This window comes from Lissotriton helveticus, chromosome 1_1, assembly GCF_964261635.1.
Source record: "Lissotriton helveticus chromosome 1_1, aLisHel1.1, whole genome shotgun sequence".
NCBI classification, from domain to species: domain Eukaryota; kingdom Metazoa; phylum Chordata; class Amphibia; order Caudata; family Salamandridae; genus Lissotriton; species Lissotriton helveticus.
The window spans coordinates 1081090903-1081108563 of NC_136057.1; the positions used below are offsets into that span (position 1 = coordinate 1081090903).

General features: G+C 39.7%; 1 protein-coding gene across 5 annotated transcripts in view; it reads right to left on the reverse strand.

Annotated features, from left to right (window-relative positions):
* The window catches only part of CFAP54 (cilia and flagella associated protein 54), a 2603731-nt gene that overhangs the window by 527308 nt on the left and 2058762 nt on the right, over positions 1 to 17661 (reverse strand). For 4 of the 5 annotated variants that reach the window (XR_013608312.1, XR_013608313.1, XM_078677988.1 and 1 more), the window contains exon 56: positions 3407 to 3592. The exons of the other annotated variant lie outside the window; for it this stretch is intronic. Coding sequence is in view for 2 of the 4 variants with exons in the window: in XM_078677988.1 (XP_078534114.1) it covers positions 3407 to 3592 (186 nt within the window). In the remaining 2 variants the exon portion in view is untranslated. The remainder of the gene's footprint in view (positions 1 to 3406; positions 3593 to 17661) is intronic. 5 annotated transcript variants of the gene reach the window in all.

Sequence of the window (17661 nt, forward strand, 5' to 3'; positions counted from 1 at the left end):
CGTGGAGTGGGTATATTAAGAACAGTGTACTGTTGGGTCTAAATGTCATATGTGTTAAGTGTATTTAAAACTTGATAAAGGGCAATTGTGTTTTATGTGTATATAAATGCATTTTTATGGTTTTTGTTACATAAGGTGTGTTTAGGTCATGTTTTGTGATTTTTCTTTTGTGTTAATTGTAAATTGTAAAAATTGTGTGTGTGGTTTGTGAATATTGTAGAGATTGTTGGAAATTGTTTTGATATATAAATGAAATAATCAATTCAAAATAATTAAATTAAAAAGTGATTGTTAGTGTCACATTGAATTGGCTAATGTGTCTTTTCCACAAATAATGGACTAAAACGACAAAAGTATTGGCATTTCTTTGGTATTTACTTTTAGAAAGTTGGCAGTTTCCTACCCTAGCAAAATGGTGCCTGCAGCCTATTCCTGGGTCGCATGACTGGGTATAGTTGGGAGTTGGACTTTGTTTATTACTCTCAGACAACCACACAACAGAGGAATTAGGTGTGTCTGGATGGGTCATCACTGGCAGGATGGGGGGGGTGGAGCTGTGCAAAGCACCACTTTCAAATCTATAGGCTGTATCCTGAATTCACACAAAGGACTTGACACCAGTGCAATGTGCCTACAGCCAGGCTGCAACCAGGGCAGGGGAAGCAGGACACTTCAAGCACTCAAAAGGGAATTCTCTAGAAATGTCTCCTGCTTCAAAGAAGGCACTAAGTGTACAAATAGGGCACTCAGACCCACTCTTCAGTTCACTTTCTGGACCTCTGGAAAAACTATCAGAGGACTGCCTTCTGCTGTGGCCTGCTGTGCACTTCAGAAGACTGCTTTGCTGCACCTGGAAGGACTGCTCTGCTGCCTGAAGCCTGCCTTGAACCCTCAGAGGACTCCTCTGCTGCTTGATCCAAGTTTCGCTTCTTGAACCTAGGACTGTCAGTGTGACTGCAGGGGCTAGTTGACTGGCATCCTGCTCAGAGCCTCAGGGACAGAAAGGGCCCCAGCCATCTTGAACCCGCACCTGGACCCAGCCTGAGTGAGTTTTAACCCTCCAAGTAGTGCCTACCCAGTCCTGGCTGTTGAGTGGTGCTAGAGGTGTGCAGATAACCAAATCCAAAACTCAGGGCTTAGTACATTTTTGGCTAAAACTGCTCTGAGAACCAAGAGGAGACCGGGACCAACCTGCTCTTCTATCCATTCAAGGTGCAGCGATGGTAGGCCTGATTTTGCAGCAGCTCCAGATAAGTTCTTCTTTACAGCAGCAAATCCTGTTTCGCGTTCTCAGCAGGAGGGCTGCCCAGCCTCATGGAACCCTCGTCCACTACAGCCTCCAGCCTAGTCCCGCTGAAGATTTTCAACTTCAACAAAGAGACTAAGTCTAAACATGGAAATCTTCACCACAAACTTGCTCAGAGGATCCCAACGAAGACGCCTCCTCCTCGGTCACCGCCTGCAGCCTTGCCCCGCTGAACCTGTGCTTTCTCTAGACACTTTTTGCTGAAATTTCATATAAGTCCGAAGGTAAGTGCCAACCAGACTCATTCCTCTTCTTGTATCCGACTTGCGCTCCATCATGGTCAGCTCTAGACCTTGATTTTAACCTGTCTTGCTAGATATCTATGGTTGGCACTTTAATCTTTTAGGAGCTAGTTTTTAAAAGTAAACTTTATTAATTCATAACTCCCATTCTACCAATTGGATTTTTGTTGTTTTGGTGTCAAATAATGTATGAAAAAGGTACTCTATCTTTCTAAATTGGTGTGGGTTTTATTGTGTATTGTATTGCCACTTTAATACTGTTAGTGGGCTGCATATACACTTTACACATTGCCTCTAAGTTAAGCCTGACTGATTTGTGCCAAGCTACACATTGCCTCTAAGTTAAGGCTGACTGCTTTTGTGCCAAGCTACATGTTGGCTCTAAGTTAAGCCTGACTGCTTTTGTGCCAAGCTACACACTGCCTCTAAGTTAAGCCTGACTGCTTTTGTGCCAAGTTACCAGAGGAGCAAACACAGGTTAATTTAGTGACTGTTGTGGTTTACCCTGACAGGGCTTGTGGCTGTGGCTGGGTAAGCACCAAATGCAACCAACAAGCCAATCTCTCACAATCCCCATATCCATCAGGACCACACTGCTCCAATTTAGGACAGAGTTGAAGATGCAGCTTTTTAAAGAACACTACATTCTAATGCATTAACTGTCCACAAAGCATCTATTCTCATTTGGCTTGTTGACTTTCTGCTTGCCTCTGCTGTCTTCTGGTGACATTTGCGCTATATAAATACCACTTACATACATACATACATACATTGCTCTTACTTTCTGACAAATGCCGCAGACTGATGGCAATCTACTACTCGACTGCAATTAATGATCTTCCAAGGTAACATGAAAGGGAAGGAGATTACAGAAGGCGCAGCTTTACAGATTAACCCTTTGTACCTGATTGGACGAGCAGTCATTAGATTGTTGGAGACGACCTTAAATGTTGGACTGTATTAAATGAGTAGGTATATCTAATTAAAATACATTCATATCATATTTCATTTCCTCCTATTTATTTATCTGCCAAATCCTTATGATTAGTTTGTTTTTAAAGTGCAAACTTGGCAATTAATGCTTATGTTATAGATTTCTTTTGCATATTATGAGCTTTTTGTAGAGTCTAAAATAATGTTTTAATCTATGAGACTGGTCACTTTGTATAGGCAATACGGCATATTGGTGTCATTGCTGGTTAGAACAGTCTTCTAGAAATAACCTTATTTGATATTCCTTTGTTTCATACCCCCATATAATAAATAATCATTTTAATATGTATCCTGTATGTAATACATAAAGTGTGTGTAATATTTAACTTGTATTATATTCTCTGACACACACAGCTGTGGATTAAGACAATGAAACCATATAGAGATCTGTTTACCATTGGAGAAGTGTGGCTCAATGGTTAAAGCAGCAGACCCTGATGCAGAGGTCTAGCCCGGGACCAGGGTTCAATTCCCTGCCTCGGCGGGTCTTGGGCTCAAAATTCCACGGACCTCATAATTCTCGACTCGGTGCCTATTCCAATCATGGAGTCCAACTCTGGGCAATAGCTTGCTTAATCTCCACAACGGCACCCACAACTCTAAGGATGCCTGGCCTCCACCTTGGGGGTGCCCAGGAGTGGACACCTCACAGGGAAAGCCAGGATGGGTTCCACAGCGGTATTCGTACAAGCGCCTTGTTGAGACCCTTGCGGGTGAGTAGTGCGCTATACAAGTATCAATTTACAATTTACATTCCATCAAAACAAATTACATTAGTGAGGTCACCGGTGCACTGGAAAGGAAGACCCCAAGATTGCAATCTTATCTTAATCCAGCAAGCTAGAATAATAAACTATACACGTACGTGGTCACAAATAAGTTTCTGAGCGTGAATTAATGTGTTCAACCGTCCCTTGGCATCAGCAAAGCATCCTTCGTTCTCCTCCGATTCTGTTTTCTCTATGTCGGCCAGCAGAATCATGCTCTGTACAAGAGTTAAAGTTGCCCCGGGGGAAATACATGGCTTCTCTTCGAGCAAATTAATAACAGCCTGCAAGGATTCACAAACAAACCAGTTATTACTGATATAGTAGATTGGACCAGTGTCGTCTCTGCTTTTTAGGGGTGGCGGTGTTGGCAGCAAAATGGCAGAACACATACACAAAATACAGGTGAACAAATTAAACATTCGTGGAGTAGTGAGCACAGAACTCTAACATATTCATTTTGATAAATCGCAGAAAACATTTCAGGATGGATCAGAACCAACTAGGAATATCATTTCTTGCTTTAGGGAGTGGGTTCCATATTTTATCATTCATGTTGCTACCACCCATACTGGCCATTAGCACGCAAGACAGCAGCTTCGAGTAAAAAATAATTCCATAGCTTTCCCCATCCCACTTCTATGCGGGCCTTATTTTCAATTCACTCAAGTGTAATATTTAAACGTGCAAGAGTGACGATCACAAAGACATATGCTGCACGTTCACAAGGGGTGTGTGTATCATCAGTACCAGCAAAATACTCCGATTTGTAGGAGACAACTCTTGACTGAGAAGAGCACAGGCACTTCGGCCAACTTTAGTCCAGAAGTGAACCAAATGTACACACTAGGCGAACACATCAATGTCATCTGCAGGTTTGTGGCCACATTTTGGGCATTTGAAAGCACTTGCATCTCAAAATGGGATAATTTATATGGCATGAAGCACAATTCATTAAGAATGTTTGTATTGTTGTAACTTCAAAGTGGAATAGAAAAACACTCCGGTCTAAACACAAATAGCAGTCTCATTCCCTTCACAACTTAGCAGTCACTCAACGTAAAATGGGAACGGCATAGATACCTAGAAGTGCAAGATTTATTGCGTGACTCCAAATGGTGCGAGTGACACAATCCTGGAGAGCCATGATTGGACCTCTTAGGCTTCTTATGTCTCCTCTTCAACTTACTTGACTTAGATGGAGGTTCAATCACAAGAACGACCTCAGGAACGAGAGCGAGTCCACGCCCTCAACCAGAACTGCCACACTGTAGACTGCGATCAGAAATGGGTCTTCCATTTCCACACCGCCATCATGACTATCTTGGCCTCACGTTCACGGATGGCCTTGCTTTTCATCTTGGTATATGAGACACACAATTTTGAATCATGGCCGGAACCAAGACACCAGAGGCAATTGTCATGCGCAACTGTAACCGACATCTGTCGGGTGCAATTCACACACCGTTTAGATCCTACTGGCTTAGGTGAAAATTCTGCATACTGTACAGAAAATTTCAAAAGAATCTCAAATCTGTCAATGACAGTTGAAGTTCTAGAACCACATTGGTTGGCACAGAAAGACAGAAACTGATGCCAGAGCAAGTAGGTGACATATATATGTGTATATATATATATATATATATATATATATATATATATATATATATATATATATATATATATATATACACATATTATATATATATTACCTACTGGCGGTCGCCAGTAGGTATATATAGTTAGGATTTTTTCTCTATGGGATTTTTGAAAATTCTATGTCTAATAACTTTGGCGTTTGTGGACGGAATTGGCTGAAATTTTCAGGACAATGGGACATTTTGTTTCTGAGCAGCCACTGAAAATTTTGGGGGGGGGGTTTGTCAAGGGGGGGCTGAGAAAAAAGGGGGGTCCCAAAACGTGTTTTTCCTATGTTAATTTCCATAGGGCGGTTGGCCTCACTTTTAGCCCGAACGGCTGAATGGATTTGCACGAAACTTGGCAAATTGTAGGGACTGGTAGCCCGATGTGCCTTTGCTAGGTCTCAATATATGTGATCCAGTGGATTTTGAGAAATTAACGTTCAAAAAAAGATATATATCTGTAAGCGCGTTCCGGGTAGCGCTCCGGTTCGCGTACTTGACGCGTAACGGAACTTCGCGTAGCGAAGCTGATTGGCTCTCCGGTGTCTGTCAACATTCTAAACAGTCCGGAGCGGCCGCCATCTTGTCTCTCGGTAGGATCGAGAGACAAGAGGAGGCCAAAACAAAGGGGGAAATGACCATAAGGGGGCATAGTAGATCCTCCCTGACCCCCTAGGTTTGATGTGGAGGCTTTAAAAGGGCCCCGCGGGGCAAAAAAAAATAAAAAAATTGTTTTTTTTGCGTGGGGAGCGCCCGGTACGCGCACCGGGAAGCGCTCTGGGGAGCGTACTATAAGGAAAAAGGAATGATAGACTTTTCAAATATTGTATGTTAATTGATTGTTTGTTTTGTTGATTTTTTTTATTTCTTTATTTTTTAAGCAATTATTTATTATTGTCATTGTGTTTCAAAATTTAATAAAATGTCTAATATTTCACTGTCTGAAATGTCGTTATTTTCATTGAACATAGCTTGTAATGTTTGAGTGTGTAAAATGTCCTCATTTTCAAGGAGGACATCTACTGATTGCACACATTGCAGTAGTTCTTGGTCCCAAGTTATATCCATAAATTCAATGTCATTTGGATCAATGATTTCTTGGTTGGTCTCTGCAAGGACAATTTCAAATGAAACTTTCTGTTCGCCTTCCATTTTGTCTGAAATTTGCATTAAAAAAATATATATTAGTAGAGATAGGGCACTGTTGGGATTCATTTTAGATAGGCAGTTTTTAACAGTGAATTTATCTTTGGGCAGTGTATAGTATCAGAGTGGAAGTAGGAATATAAAAAAGTGTATGTGATTTAACGTAAGTAAATTCATAATTATACAAGAGAAGCCTAACTCCATCCATAACTATAACAGAGAAGTCTATCTAAATCTATAACTACTACAGAGGGATAGTATATAACTATCAGAAAAAGTTTACCATATTAACTTAAAGTGCACAATATACTTCAGTTTTTAAAATAACAACTTACCTTTAAAAAGAAGTTGAAGTTATTAGTGAAAATCCTATTGAAATGTACACCAGGAAGTAGTAGTCAAAATGGCTGTGTTTCCTTCTCTTCCTTTATATATATTCAGGTACATAACCAATCAAATGTCAGGTAAAAAAAAATAGAAAATGAAAGTAACATTTTAATTGGTTGTCAATTCCAACACTTCAGATGTGTTTTGTGAAGTAATTTACCTCAGGGTATTTAGAGAGGTCTACAGGCTAAATGGCTAAATGGAATTCCAACCAAATTTGTGAAAATGGTAGGGATTGGTATGTAGTATGAGCAAATCTATATTTGGTGAAAGTGTCTCCAGGGTTTCTTCTGTAAATTACTTTCCCACCTTTTTTGATGGAGCGCTTCCCGGTGAGCGCCCCGGTACGCGAACCTGCAGCGTTACGGGAGTCCACCATTTTGTGTTTCGGTCGATTAAAATACAAGATGGAGGGCAAATAATGTTCAGAATGGGTAGAAGGGGGCACGGTAGACGTATCTTGACCCCCTAGGTTTTCTGAGGGTGGCTGAGGAGGCCCATATGTGCGGATTTTTTTTTTTTTTTTTTTAATTTCGTGCGGTTAGCTTCCGGTTCGCGTACCGGGTAGCGCTCCGGGGAGCGTACTTTGTTGAAAATTTGTGAAAAAAGTTAGAGTAAAATAATAATTGTGAGTGATCAAATGTAGGGTAGCTCTGAGAAGAGCTTTTGGGTTTATGGTACATTTAGGTACTTATAAGTAGGTACCAATGCACAGTCTTAAATTCAAAATGAAAACTCTGTTGCCCTCATCTGAGAAGTGAACTCCATCTCCTCTGTAGATATCTTGCATGTAGTAACGCAAGTTATTGTTGTACATGGAGCCCATTCCATGGTCTCTCATGTAAGCTGAAACAGATTTGTTTACATGCTTCCTCGATTTCTCAATTTGTGGACAAAATTGGTTCGACCACCTCCATTTCTGTCTTTGGCATATATTTGAATATACCAAGGCAGTTTGAGGAAAACGTGCCATCAATTGCTCAAAGGTGTCCTTTAAAAGCATTTCCAGACCTACCCCAGTCAAAGTGCCCAAGTCATTTCCTCCACAGTGCACAATTAACAGGTCAGGTTTAGGCAAATGCATAAAGGTTTTCACCAATGGTATCAATTGGTGACATTTTAATCCTCTGTGGCCAAACCACTTAATTTCCACATCTTGTAAATTGAGGTTAGGTAAATTTCTGTTCTCAGCATACCTTTGAGCCCAGTAGATGTAACTATGTCCAACAATCCAGACAGAAAACATGGTGAGAGTAGGTTCTACTGCAGTCAGATGAAGTGTGGCAATGAAATGGCAGTTGGAAAAATAAGAGTTTAAAATGAAAAAAACTGTGGAGTTTCTGTGTTAAGGAAGCAGTAGCAGTGATTGGTGGATTTTGATTGCTGAAAACAGAAAGTTAGGGTGCATGGATGTGTTGTTTGAAAGATGTAATTTGAATGGTCAAGAAAAATCATTTAATGAAAGATTGCACTGGATACGCAGGTGCACTGAGAGTTCAGAGTTCAATTGAAACATTGTTGTGTGAACTTGCAAACATGAGAGGTCTTTCAGGAGGTGGTTGCTATGCAAAAAAGGCAGAAAGGCCAGAGGGGGGAAGGGTGTTGATTTGAAAAAAGTGAGGGAAGAGTTTTGATTGGGTGACATGAGAGATATGTGTGATGAGTTACAGCATTTCTGTGCTTTTCATAGCTGCAGACTCTGGAGTGCATACCTTTTGCTCTGCTAAAGACAATTTGGTGTGTTTCTGAGACTGTTTTGAAACTCATAAAGTATTTGCTAAGGTGAGAAAAGATTCATTTAATTTAGGTAGAGAATAGTATGGTTTAAGGAGAAAATTATGAAGAAAGTTGTGTATTTAAAATGTTGCTTTGTGTCAAGTGTTTTACAAATAGATTTTGTTTCTTTGTGTTACATAGCCATGTTAAAAGTGATGCAAAAAAAGTGCAAGGGTCTTTCAAAAATGCTTTCATGTGTTTTAGGATATTTTAACTCACTTCCCCATGAATGTATGAATATAATTGCTTTACAAAATGTGTTTAAAAATGTTTTTTGAAATCAATTAGGTTTCTTGATATGTACTGCTAGAGTTTCATAGGTTGCTTGGGGCATATTTTCAAGGCTTTTGACTTCCTTTGATGTAATTTTTCCCATTTTAATTTAAGACCTTTCCCTGTGGTGCAAGGTCCTTGTAAATATGCCCCCATCTGTGCTTGGCAAATTTAGATTTTAATTCTTTGACTAACATAGCCATGTTAAAAGTGACCCAAAAATGTTGCAAGGGCCTTAAAAAAAACGCTTTCATGTGTCTTAGGCCATTTTAAGTCATTTCCCCTTGAATGTAGGTATCTAATTGATTTAGTTGATGTGTTTAAAAACGATTTATGAAAACAATTAGGTTTCTTGATATGTACTGCTAGAGCTTCATAGGTTGCTTGGGGCATATTTATAAGGCCTTTGTGTCTCTCTGATGTTATTTTTCCCATTTTAATGTAAGACCTTTCCCTGTGGTGCAAGGTCCTTGTAAATACGCCCCCATCTGTGCTTGGCAAATTTAGATCTTGATTATTTGACTTACATAGCCATGTTAAAAGTGATCTAAAAATGGAGCAAGGGCTTAAAAAAACGCTTTCATGTGTCTTAGGGTATTTTAAGTAACTTCCCCATGAATGTATGAATATAATTGCTTTACAAGTTGTGTTTAAAAACGTTTTTTTAAATCAATTAGGTTTCTTGATATGTAATGCTAGAGGTTCATAGGTTGCTTGGGGCATATTTATAAGGCCTTTGAGTCTCTCTGATGTTATTTTTCCCATTTTAATTTAAGACCTTTCCCTGTGGTGCAAGGTCCTTGTAAATACGCCCCCATCTGTGCTTGGCAAATTTAGATCTTGATTATTTGACTTACATAGCCATGTTAAAAGTGATCTAAAAATGGAGCAAGGGCTTAAAAAAACGCTTTCATGTGTCTTAGGGCATTTTAAGTCACTTCCTGATGAATGTAGGTATATAATTTATTTAGATGATGTGTTTAAAAACGATTTTTGAAATCAATTAGGTTTCTTGATATGTAATGCTAGAGCTTCATAGGTTGCTTGGGGCATATTTATAAGGCCTTTGAGTCTCTCTGAGGTTATTTTTCCCATTTTAATTTAAGACCTTTCCCTGTGGTGCAAGGTCCTTGTAAATACGCCCCCATGTGTGCTTGGCAAATTTAGATTTTGATTATTTGACTTACATAGCCATGTTCCATACAGTTGTAACCTTCTGCGTAGTCTTTGATATGCTAGACTCCATCTGCACTATGAGATACCTAAGCAAAGGAAACACAGGTGATGTGATTGTGAAATGAGGAAAAGAAACTCCACATTTTTCAATCACATCACATGTGTTTCCTAAGTTTACGAATGACATTGTGCAGATGAGGTTTAGGTCTGTCCACGGACACAGAAAAGGTCTGGCCTTTGTTCAAGAGTGAAGTGGACATGACTTACTTCATTGGTAGGCCTTCACATGTATTATCTCCTCTGTACTCTTCAAAAAGCGTAAATTTCATCTGCAACCCTGAGTAGGCCTCACCTCAAACAAACCTCTGGATAGGCTACACTTTATCGTCATCCTGAATCAATCATTTAAAATGTTAGGGACAGATTTATGATAGGTGTAAGCTTATTTTGCGCCACTGTGCGTGACTTTTGTGACGCAGCGGCGGTGCAAAAGATTTGCTATGTGGCGACATATTTACAACTTGATGCATCTAGGCAGATGTGTCATGCTGTAAAGTCCCGTGCCACATGAAACCGATGCAGCAGTGATGCAAAAGATGCACCATGTTGCAAGACAGGCCTCATTTAATCTCCAACAAGATAAGAAGCTGAATCTTCTGTAAATGTGAAAATTGTTGTATACACTGCTCAACTTATGTGTACTCTTTGATATGCTAGAGTCCATCTGCACTATGAGATACCTAAGCAAAGGAAACACAGGTGATGTGATTGTGAAATGAGGAAAAGAAACTCCACATTTTTCAATTACATCACCTGTGTTTCCTAAGTTTACGAATGACATTGTGCAGATGAGGTTTAGGTCTGTCCACGGACACAGAAGAGGTCTGGCCTTTGTTCAAGAGTAAGGTGGACATGACTTACTTCATTGGTAGGCTTTCACATGTATTATCTCCTCTGTACTCTTCAACAAGCGTAAATTTCATCTGCAACCCTGAGTAGGCCTCACCTTAAACAAACCTCTGGATAGGCCACACCTTATTGTCATCCTGAATCAATCATTTAAAATGTTAGGGACAGATTTATGATAGGTGTATGCCTCTTTTGTGTCACTGTGCGTCACTTTTGTGACGCAGCGGCGGTGCAAAAGATTTGCTATGTGGTGACATATTTACAACTTGATGCATCTAGGCAGATGTGTCATGCTGTAAAGTCCTGTGCCACATGAAACCGATGCAGCAGTGATGCAAAAGATGCACCATGTTGCAAGACAGGCCTCATTTCATCTCCAACAAGATAAGAAGCTGAATCTTCTGTAAATGTCAAAATTGTTGTATTCACTGCTCAACTTATGTGTACTCTTTGATATGCTAGAGTCCATCTGCACTATGAGATACCTAAGCAAAGGAAACACAGGTGATGTGATTGTGAAATGAGGAAAAGAAACTCCACATTTTTCAATTACATCACCTGTGTTTCCTAAGTTTACGAATGACATTGTGCAGATGAGGTTTAGGTCTGTCCACGGACACAGAAGAGGTCTGGCCTTTGTTCAAGAGTGAAGTGGACATGACTTACTTCATTGGTAGGCTTTCACATGTATTATCTCCTCTGTACTCTTCAACAAGCGTAAATTTAATCTGCAACCCTGAGTAGGCCTCACCTTAAACAAACCTCTGGATAGGCCACACCTTATCGTCATCCTGAATCAATCATTTAAAATGTTAGGGACAGATTTATGATAGGTGTATGCCTCTTTTGCGTCACTGTGCGTCACTTTTGTGACGCAGCGGCGGTGCAAAAGATTTGCTATGTGGTGACATATTTACAACTTGATGCATCTAGGCAGATGTGTCATGCTGTAAAGTCCCGTGCCACATGAAACCGATGCAGCAGTGATGCAAAAGATGCACCATGTTGCAAGACAGGCCTCATTTCATCTCCAACAAGATAAGAAGCTGAATCTTCTGTAAATGTCAAAATTGTTGTATACACTGCTCAACTTATGTGTACTCTTTGATATGCTAGAGTCCATCTGCACTATGAGATACCTAAGCAAAGGAAACACAGGTGATGTGATTGTGAAAGGAGGAAAAGAAACTCCACATTTTTCAATTACATCACCTGTGTTTCCTAAGTTTACGAATGACATTGTGCAGATGAAGTTTAGGTCTGTCCACGGACACAGAAAAGGTCTGGCCTTTGTTCAAGAGTGAAGTGGATATGACTTACTTCATTGGTAGGCCTTCACACGTATTATCTCCTCTGTACTCTTCAACAAGCGTAAATTTCATCTGCAACCCTGAGTAGGCCTCACCTCAAACAAACCTCTGGATAGGCCACACTTTATCGTAATCTTGAATCAATCATTTAAAATGTTAGGGACAGATTTATGATAGGTGTATGTCTCTTTTGCGTCACTTTTCTGATGCAGCGGCGGTGCAAAAGATTTGCTATGTGGCGACATATTTACAACTTGATGCATCTAGGCAGATGTGTCATGCTGTAAAGTCCTGTGCCACATGAAACCTGCGTCAGTTTTCATATAGGTGTTTTGTTGCAAGGTATGCATTAATTTGCATGAAAGCCCTGTAAAAGTAACACAGTGAAATTTAGAAGATTTCACTGAGTCAGCTTTATAGCATTGCTGAATCAAATCCTTACGCCTGTTTGAAACAGGCATAAGAAGTGATGCACCATGCAATGTGAGGCTTCCTCCTGTGCATTGCAGTAGACATGTCGCGCTTATGACGAGATTCCTGCAAAGTGCTGCTTTTGCGGCACAGATGCGTGACGCATCTGTGCTGTTTTTGCTCAATGGTGCTCCACATTGTAAATGCGGCACACTATGGGTGGCAGAGCAGCGGTGCACATTAACTGGTGCATCCGTGGGGATGCGCCACTTAGCATAAATCTGCCCCTGTACATTTAAGTATGAGCAGGGGACACAGAGTCGGTGAGGCTTATCCAAGGTTAAGAAGAGATGAGTCCTGTTCACTGAAAACTTGGACATAGGCCTCACCTCCTCAGCATCGCTGGACATGGCTAAATAATAGCTGCAAAATGTTACTCTTGTTAAACAATTTTACTATTATAATCTCTGAGATTTGTCTCTTACTCTGCAACATCTCATTGTTGTTCTCTTTCTTTAAAGATAACGACAACATCAACCATGAGTGACAATCAGCAATCAGTTGATCTCGACCTCATCATTGAACTTGTAATTGAAACGTCAGTGGAAGTAGATCCCTTGGATGATTTAAATCCTGAGGATGATGAAGAACATGATGAGGATGCCGATTTGTCAGAATTGTATGACATAGGGTGGGAAGCTGACCTGCTTGAGCCTATGGAACTATAAACATTTATTTTTAAAATTTACAATAAATGAAAAGTAAAAATGTAAACCGTTTCATTTAAAATTAAACACACCTTCAAAAACAGGTTATGTGTAGTGTCTTCAATAAAATATTAAAATATGCTCATAAAATTAGATCAGATTCACATATAAAACAGGACAGGTAAAATGAAGAAGAATTCCATTTCTTTTCTGATATTTGTGTATTCTAAATTTGCCAAAGCACAAAAAAATATTCTATGTAAAAATGTCAAGTAGTGTGTTAAGTTTTTGATGACTGTTATTGATTTACTGTTTGGTAATAGTGGTTAATAACATTTTTTATTATATTTTACCACAGATTCAACTGCAGATCATTTCAAATTTTGAGAATGCCAACTAAGGATAGAATGAGAAAGGCTACAAAACATCAAAGACAGCAGGTCCATCATTTACTGCAGCAGTCCTCTACAATAAAAAATCGTGAAGTCACCAAGAAAGCACCGGGTAAGACCACGAAAACATTCATAAGAAACATTTCTAGAAAAAAAAGTAGTACTACAGAAAATGTTTTTGTCCAGAAAAAGAGAAGCAATTTAAACGGAAAGGAAAGGCCAATCAAAAATGTTACTGCTAGAGCAAGAGATAACTCTGTGCATGATAGTAGAAGGAAACAACAGTTTAGGGACATTCGTAAACGAATGTTCCGCAACAGGATAATTGGCAATTTGTTAAAAAATATTAAGAAAGGTCAAAAGAAAGTGTTTTTTTATAAGAGAAAAAAAAAGTTGAGAAAGTTATTGATCAGGCATTTGAAATTAAACGAAAGTTATTTATTTTGATAATCAATAGAATTAGGAAGCTAAACAAGGCAATTTATGATTTCAAAAGAAATAGTAGATGGAAGAGAATAGTTAATCGTAGTAATTTTTGTGAAGTTTTTTCCGGAGAATGGATGCATAGTTCAAGTTGTGAGGCATTTTTCAATGAGGAGAGTTATTTCCAGGATAATGATTTGGTGCATGCAGTTGACACCAGCGGTCGAGCTTATGAGGTGAAGGATGGTTGTCCAGTTGAAAAAGAAAAACTTGTGAAAACAGAGGCAGAAGAGATGTTAGGTAATGAGGTTTTAGGAAGACGTCCTAAGGGACCTGTGTACACCTGGAAGTGTAGTAGTATTTGCAGTGTGCGACAGGATTCCATCAATTTGCTTTGTGATTTTGTACGGACATTTAATAAGAAAAGTTTGAAGCAGAAAATGAAGTTGTTGCAAGAATTAGATCCTTGCAGAGTGAGAGAAGTGACAGGTTTGCATGGTCATTCACTGGCTTGTCTTTCCAGGAGAGTATGCCAGAGTGTTTTTCATCATTTCAGGATGCTAGCAGTGCATCATAATAAAGTGAGGAAATTAGTTAGAATGTTGTATTATGCTAAGAGTCCAGCAGTTATGCTTAAACAATTATGCGCTGCTCTTTTGCATGGTTCTGAAATAGATGTGAAGAATATGTGTGAAGAAATTGAGTTTTGTTACTTTGGAAGTAAAGAGGAGAATGTGGAAATTGACCCAGAAGAAGAGGGTAATGTGGAAGATAGTGTACAGGTTTCCAGTACAGATAATTTCAGAAGGAAATTGCCACGTTTCAGGTGAAATCAAGTGAGAGGCCTAATTTCACTTGTGTGTGTTGTCGACGCACTTATTATAAGAATCAGACTAAGTTAGTGGATTTATATGCAAAAAGTGAAAGGGAAAATATTAGTGAATGGAAGGATTTCGCTACATACTTGATGGTAGAAAATTGTTTTGATTTGGGATCGGATCAACGTGTGTGTACTTATTGTTGTAATAAATTAAATCAAAACCAGATGCCTGCTAGAGCGGTTCATAATAATCTGGAATTGGTTGAGATTCCTTCTGAATTGAAGGATTTAAATACTTATGAATCTATTTTGATTCAAAGTATCCATCCCTTTCAGGCTATTGTAAGAATGGAGCCAAAGACAGGGAAATTGCCTCCATCAGATTTACAGAGAGGATTAAAGGGAAGAGTTGTTTATTTGCCTCTAGATTTGAAGAAAAACATTAACACAATTGGAGTAGAAAAAGTGGAAGAGGAACCTCTGGTTATCTTAGTTAATGGGGTTCCGACAAAGAATAAAAAAATATGGCAAGATTTAGTGGATGTTAGGAAAGTCAAAAAGGCAACATTGTATTTGAAAAAAAATAATAAGTACTATAAGAATGTATATGTTGCAGAAGAGGAAGTAAGTGAGGAAGAGGATAGCGATTTGTGTGCTGGTCAAATTGAGAAAGTAGAACCCTCTAAAAGTGAAGAAATATATGAACATTATAGTGTTCATCCTTTGCATTCCAAGGAAGTCATGGGGAATGCTATTGAGTTGTTTCAAATGAAACAAGCCAAAGGGAGTCCCATTAGTGTCTGGGAGGAAAGTTTGGAAGCTCGGTGTTTCCCACAGCTATTTCCAACAGGTCAAGGAGGAAGATATGATGAGCGACCTCATCAAATTCCTGCTTCTGAATACCGGACTTTACGATTGTATGCAGAAGATGCTAGGTTTCGACAATGCATTCCCTATTTGTTTCATCTCCTGTTTGAAAGCGATCTGTCTGGACTGTCATATGCAGTGAACCACATCTTGAAAAGTGGTATACAGATGCAAAACATCTCGGCAAGTGACTTTATGGATAAAGTCAATGTCCAAGACAGTATTTTGGATTGTCACCTGATTAATCTCATGGCGTGTCAGCGTGGTACTAATGAGTACTGGTACCGTCGTCATGGTGATTTAAAATGTATGCTGAGGAACTTAGGAACTCCCACATGGTTCCTCACTCTGAGCTGTGCCGAGTATGGCTGGGAAGACTTACTTGAATTTCTACGAGAGGCAAATGGAAACATCGAAAACATCGAATTCAAGACACCCGGAGAACTGTGCTCTTTGGATCCAGTGAATGTATGCAGGTACTTCAATCATAGATTTGAAGCTATGACGTCTTTCATCATGAATAAGAAGAATACACCTCTTGGAGAGGTGTTGGATTTCTTCTGGAGAAAGGAGTACCAAGCAAGAGGTGCTCCTCATATACATATGCTGCTGTGGATCAAGGATGCACCTAAATTTGGAACAGATCCAGAAGACTTAGTGATGAGTTTCATAGAACAGTATTCTACATGTGCTGTTCCAAACGCAAAGGAGGACAAAAGCCTAAGAGAACAAGTTCTACGCTTCCAAAGCCATCGTTGCGGAAAGTACTGTCGTCGTAAATTCAGAAACAAGGACAAGTTCTACACCAAATGTCGTTTCGCCTTTCCACGACCGGTGATTTCTAAAGGAAGAGTGAACAGTTTGATGTCTTCGCTGCGACATAATGTGATGAAGAAATCACCTAAAAACACATACAATTTGAAGAGGAACGAAGAGTCCAAGTTCATCAACGACTACAACCCAGTGATTTTGTCCATGTGGAATGCTAACATGGATATACAGTTTGTGGCTGATAACTGTATGGCTGTGGCTCGGTATGTGACCTCTTACATCACCAAAAAAGAAAAGACAGAATTGAAGGATATGTGGGAGGACATTTCCCATGAAAAGAGCCTCAGTAAGAAGTTGTACAGTTTCAGTCTGAAGATGCTGTCGCATCGAGAAATCGGAGCTTACGAATGTTCTGACCGGTTGTCTTCAGCAAGTCTCTATGCCAAATCCAGGAGTATCGTTTGGGCGAGTCTTGGTCTTGCTGCAACGCGTAATCGAGTTCTGAAACCTGTGCGGGAAATTGAGTATTTGGCGGAAAAGGAGCCAAACAGTACCGACATTTTGAAGACCAACATGTTGGATACATATTATCCAAATCGAAGCAGTCACCTCGAGAATGTTTGTCTGTATGAGGTTCTACAAAATTACATATTCAAGAGGAACATCAAAGAAGATATTGATAAAGGAGTGTATGCTGTAATTGGAAGTGAGGGATGTCTGGTCAAGCAAAGAAAATGCCACTTGGTAAACCATCGAAAATTGAGTGGCGAATCTCCTGAAAAAAAGGAGTTTTTCTATTTAGCACTTTTGCAACTTTTCAAGCCTTGGCGTGCATTAGAGGAACTGCTTGGAGATTTCCTCTGTTACGAAGACTCTTTCACTGCCGCCAAGGAGACCATAGAATGTCCTGCTTTTCCCAAATATGTAGAAATGTTGAATGCGGAAATCGAGCAGGAAGCAACGATTGCAGCCGAGATTGCCAGAGACAGTTCTCAGGACAGTCAGAGTTCTGTTTCATTGAGTCAGGATCCACTAGGAGGGCCTGTTATCGAAAATGAAGCTGCCACTGCCATGAATGAAGTGGAAAGAGCCATGGCACATGCTCAGGAGGATGCGGTTAACTTAGAAGACTTGGAAAGACAACTCAACGTTGAGCAGAGGAAAATATATGACGAAGTTACCAAGCAAATTGATCATGGATTAAGTCATGAGAAGAAAGAGTGCTCATGTACGTCGTTGAAGCCTGTCCGACTGTACGTGAGTGGAGAAGCGGGAACTGGAAAGAGTTTCCTCATTAAAGCAATTTCATGTTATTTGAAGGAAAGGACTGAGTCATCGCTGT